Genomic DNA, 4,530 nt, shown 5'->3' on the forward strand with positions numbered 1-4,530 from the left:
GGGTAAAGTGAGGAGAGAAGAAAAACACCTCAGGAGGAAAACAAAAGAAAAGTAGCTTGTTCTTTGTTTTTCTTTCTGTGAAGACGGAGACAGGAAGGAGGAGAAGAGAGGAAGGAGGAAGAGGAAGAGGAGCTTCTCTTTTTTAAGATCGTCCCTCAGAGTCTCGCTCGCAGCCGCTCCTTTAAATCAACTCAGATTCCTCTGGCAGAAGAATCCTTCCTCAGTGAGGAAAGGAAGCAAGGTCACGAGCACAAAATGAAACAGCACAACTTTATGTTTCCCTCCGTCCCTCCTCTTCGTCCTCCTCCCTCCTCCTCTTCCTCCTCTGTAAAGGTCACTGAAGAAGTTTGGTGTCGGAGGAAGATTAAATTTCAGTAAAACTTTGTGGAGGTCGTCAAACTGAGAAGTGGATAAAAAACTAAAAAGGGAGGGGGAGGGGCTTGAGAAAGTAGGGGGAGGGGCTTGAGAAAGTAGGGGGAGGGGCTTGAGAAGGGAGGGAGAGCGGTTTAAGTGGGCTTATAACCCACAATGCTTTGCTTCCTTCTAACCTGAACCATCAGCGAGTAACATTGATCATTGATGAAAAGCTTTGAGTCTTCGAGGCTTTGAGTCTCCGAGGCTTTGAGTCTCCGAGGCTTTGAGTCTCCGAGGCTTTGAGTCTCCGAGGCTTTGAGTCTTCGAGGCTCAGCCGTGGACACAATAAGGTGAACAGTTGAAGAACCGAGTCGGAGACGTTGATCCTGACGTAGTGAATGTTTACTGAGCAGCGAGCGCACGGCGGCGTGCACGAGAACAACATCATGGGCATAAATAGAAAAATGAGATTTCTCTGGAAAACATAATACTGCTGAGAAAGTATGTACAACCCCGAGGAGCGTATTGATCACAGAACCCATCAATTAACCCAAGAGAATGCATTTCTATCAAAACTCAGAAAAAAATAAAAATCAACGGCAACATGAAATCTAATCGCAGCATTTTGTCCCAATTCCAACAAAATGTGAATTAATATTTTATAGTAAATGTTCAGAAGGCTTTGACTCCTCCCCCTCAAGCTTTCAGACATATTCAGCTAAAGTAAACCAGAGTTAGTGTTTCATTTTGCAGGAGAGAAAAACGTAAAATGAAGCAAATAGTTTCTATAACTTCTTGTTTCAGCCGCATTTATGTATTTATTATGCATTTCTTGATGTATTTATCTATTTATGTATTTATTGACGTATTCATTTATTTATGTATTTCCTGTGAATCGGGTTCCTCCTTCACATTAAAGTATAATCCTTTAAAAGAAATTATTTATTAATGATTCTAAATTGATTCAAGAACGTGTAAACGTCTTTCTAATTTTATTCTTTGTTTGTGAATTAAACAAAGCAATGTTAACTTATCTTTTACAATCACAATTAAATTGATGTAAATTAAAGGAAATGGCGGCGACGCTTAAAGCAGCACTGAATCAAAGCTGCGTTGTAACTGAAGTCTGCTGTTTCAGTGAAATCCTTCTGCACTAAAGTTTTAAAGCTTTTTTAGGTTTTTAGAGACTAAACTTTCAGCTCTTTGCTCGTCAACATTTGGATGCAGTTTCCTCTCCGTTCTCTTCAGGAAGTAAAGCGGTGAGAAACACGCTCTTTATATTTAATAAGCACAGTGAGTAACATGCTCTTTATGATATTTAATAAGCACAGTGAGTAACATGCTCTTTATGATATTTAATAAGCACAGTGAGTAACATGCTCTTTATGATATTTAATAAGCACGCAGCTCTTTAGTGTTTCTTTAAATGTCGTGAAACAAACGTTTAAATCTTCTGCAAAAATAAACAAACCACGTTTACTGGAATATTTCCTCTGTGTGGTCACTGCGGTTCAAACCCCTATTTATATCTATACATCTATAAATAGATATACATCTATATATTAGTTGCTATATATATAAATAAATATCCATATCTATACATCTCCTCCGTCAGCCTCCAAGCGGTCCGTCCAGGATGCCAAATGGCTCACAGCGAGCGGTGGATCCGAGTCCAGCTTCCTTTCTTTTTCTCTTTATCCGGGTTTCTCTCTCTTCTTCTTCTTTCTTTCTCTCTCTTCTTCTTTCTCTCGCTCTTTCTTTCTTTCCCTCCTCTTCTCCGCTTGTCCGGGTTCCTCTGATGACTTCCTGTCGCGCTCTAACTCTTGATCCTCTTGAGGATCCTCGACGGTGCCGATGAGATAAAAACCTCTGAAGGAATCATTCGTCGTAATCGACCTCGTTGCCGTAATCTGTGAGGAGGAAGAGACGTTTTATATGAAATAAATTATATATTTATCTATATCTATCTATTCGCTGGAAGCTCAGCCCCACCCCCCCCCTCACCGTTGCTGCCCATCAGGTCCATGGCGCTGACGCAGTCCTCTTCCTCGTCCTCTTCCTCGTCTCCGGCGGCGTCGTCGTAGATGACCGGCCCGCTCTCCACCAGCACTCTGCTGGCGGGGTCTCCCGCGGGCAGCGGCAGGGGCCGGGCGGCGTCCACCTGCGCACACGGGAAATATTGTTATAGAGCGGAGCGGTTTTAATATTTCTTCCCGTTTCCCTCCAGGGAAATCTGAGCCGGCGCCTCCTGCAGGATGATGAGGACATGACAAACACAGCGTGACCTTCATCCTCCTCTTCCTCAGCATCCAGGAGGCTGCTGCTCCAGACTTTAGCGAAGGACAGAAGGAAGGAAGGAAGGAAGGAAGGAAGAGGGAAGGAAACGCCGTGTTTATGCTTTTCAGCTCGTTCACGCAGCAACGAGACGACTTCTCCAGGCGAGATTATGAGTTTGAACCTTTCAACACATGAACCACACGCTGAGAGTGTGTGTGTGTGTGTGTGTGTGTGTGTGTGTGTGTGTGTGTGTGTGTGTGTGTGTGTGTGTGTGTGTGTGTGTGTGTGTGTGTGGTGAAGACGGGCGGCGGCTCACCTGCTCCACAGCGAGCTTCTTGCTGGGCTGCCCGGTGATGAACGGCTGCAACCTGCAACACACACACACACACACACACACACACACACACACACACACACACACACACACACACACACACACACACACACACACACACACACACACACACACACACACACGTCAGATGCAATCGGCAGGAAGTGGAAAGTCGTTCCATCTTCGTTTACTTTCACTGAGCAAACACAAAAGGATAAATTGTGTTTTGTTGCTTTCAGCAGCAACTTGTTGCCGTCAACACAGGTTGGGCAACACCAGGACCAGAATCACCATGACATCATAATTATTATTATGACAATGATGACATCACAGTTTTCTTCTTGCCGTCACTAATAAATGACAAACACAGGAAGACGCTTTTAAAGGTCCGAGCTGGAGACCGACCAGAAGAACCAGAAGAACCAGTAGAACCAGTAGAGCCAGAAGAACCAGTAGAACCAGAAGAACCAGAAGAACCAGTAAAACCAGTAGAACCAGTAGAACCGCTTCATCTCTAACGAGGGCACGCCACTGCATGAATATTAATGACCATTATTAACCCCTAATAGTCATATTATTATTACTGCAGCTGCATGGAGAGCATGTGTGTTAAATACTAATATTAATACATCTATACTAATATTAATACATCTATACTCATATTAATACATCTATACTCATATTAATACATCTATACTCATATTAATACATCTATACTAATATTAATACATCTATACTCATAATAATACATCTACACTCGTAGTATTAATACATCTATACTCGTATTAATACATCTATACTCGTAGTATTAATACATCTATACTTGTGATATTAATACATCTATACTCGTAGTATTAATACATCTATACTTGTGATATTAATACATCTATACTCGTAGAATTAATACATCTATACTCGTATTAATACATCTACACTCGTAGTATTAATACATCTATACTCGTAGTATTAATACATCTATACTCGTAGTATTAATACATCTATACTTGTGATATTAATACATCTATACTCATTACTGATCTTTTATTACAGGATTCACTGCTGACACAAAGCAGGTGGAGGCTTTCACTGCAGGAGAGGTGTGTGTGTGTGTGTGTGTGTGTGTGTGTGTGTGTGTGTGTGTGTGTGTGTGTGTGTGTGTGTGTGTGTGTGTGTTCCTCAGCAGCGTTTTCTCCGTCCCACCGGCTGGAATTAGCATCGCTCCCGGAGGCCCCTCCCCCCTCTCTCCTCCCCCCTTCCCCCCCCCCCCCCCCCCCCTCCCTGGAGGCTTACAGTAAACGCTCAACTCACTGATAAGAGAGAGCGAGGACGCGACTGAGCTTTAATTAATCTGCTGTAACCAGGAGGAAAGAGGAGGTAAGGAAAGAGGAGGTAAGGAAAGATGGGGAAAGATAGGAAAAGAGGGTGAAGAAATCAAGGTGGTAAGGAAATAAGGAAAGAGGGTAAGGAAAGAGATGGTTGAAAGAGAACATGTCTCCTTCTCTTCATTATTAATCTGTCAGCCTGCTGAGGAAACTATTCAGAGCCTCAACACTGAGCTGGACTAT

At 42.8% G+C, this 4,530-nt stretch overlaps 1 protein-coding gene across 4 annotated transcripts in view; it reads right to left on the bottom strand.

Annotated features, from left to right (window-relative positions):
* Positions 1-1,437: 1,437 nt before the first annotated feature.
* The window catches only part of brf1a (BRF1 RNA polymerase III transcription initiation factor subunit a), a 47,824-nt gene continuing 44,731 nt past the window's right edge, over positions 1,438-4,530 (bottom strand). For all 4 annotated transcript variants that reach the window (XM_068600698.1, XM_068600697.1, XM_068600696.1 and 1 more), the window contains 4 exons: positions 2,948-2,999; positions 2,359-2,515; positions 2,107-2,264; positions 1,438-2,075 (listed from right to left, as the gene is read on the bottom strand). In XM_068600698.1, the coding sequence (XP_068456799.1) occupies positions 2,233-2,264; positions 2,359-2,515; positions 2,948-2,999 (241 nt within the window). In that variant the 3' untranslated portion in view covers positions 1,438-2,075; positions 2,107-2,232. The remainder of the gene's footprint in view (positions 2,076-2,106; positions 2,265-2,358; positions 2,516-2,947; positions 3,000-4,530) is intronic.

This window comes from Clinocottus analis, unplaced genomic scaffold, assembly GCF_023055335.1.
Source record: "Clinocottus analis isolate CAN_PGR_092001 unplaced genomic scaffold, fCliAna1.0.p SCAF_5, whole genome shotgun sequence".
In the NCBI taxonomy this organism is placed as follows: domain Eukaryota; kingdom Metazoa; phylum Chordata; class Actinopteri; order Perciformes; family Cottidae; genus Clinocottus; species Clinocottus analis.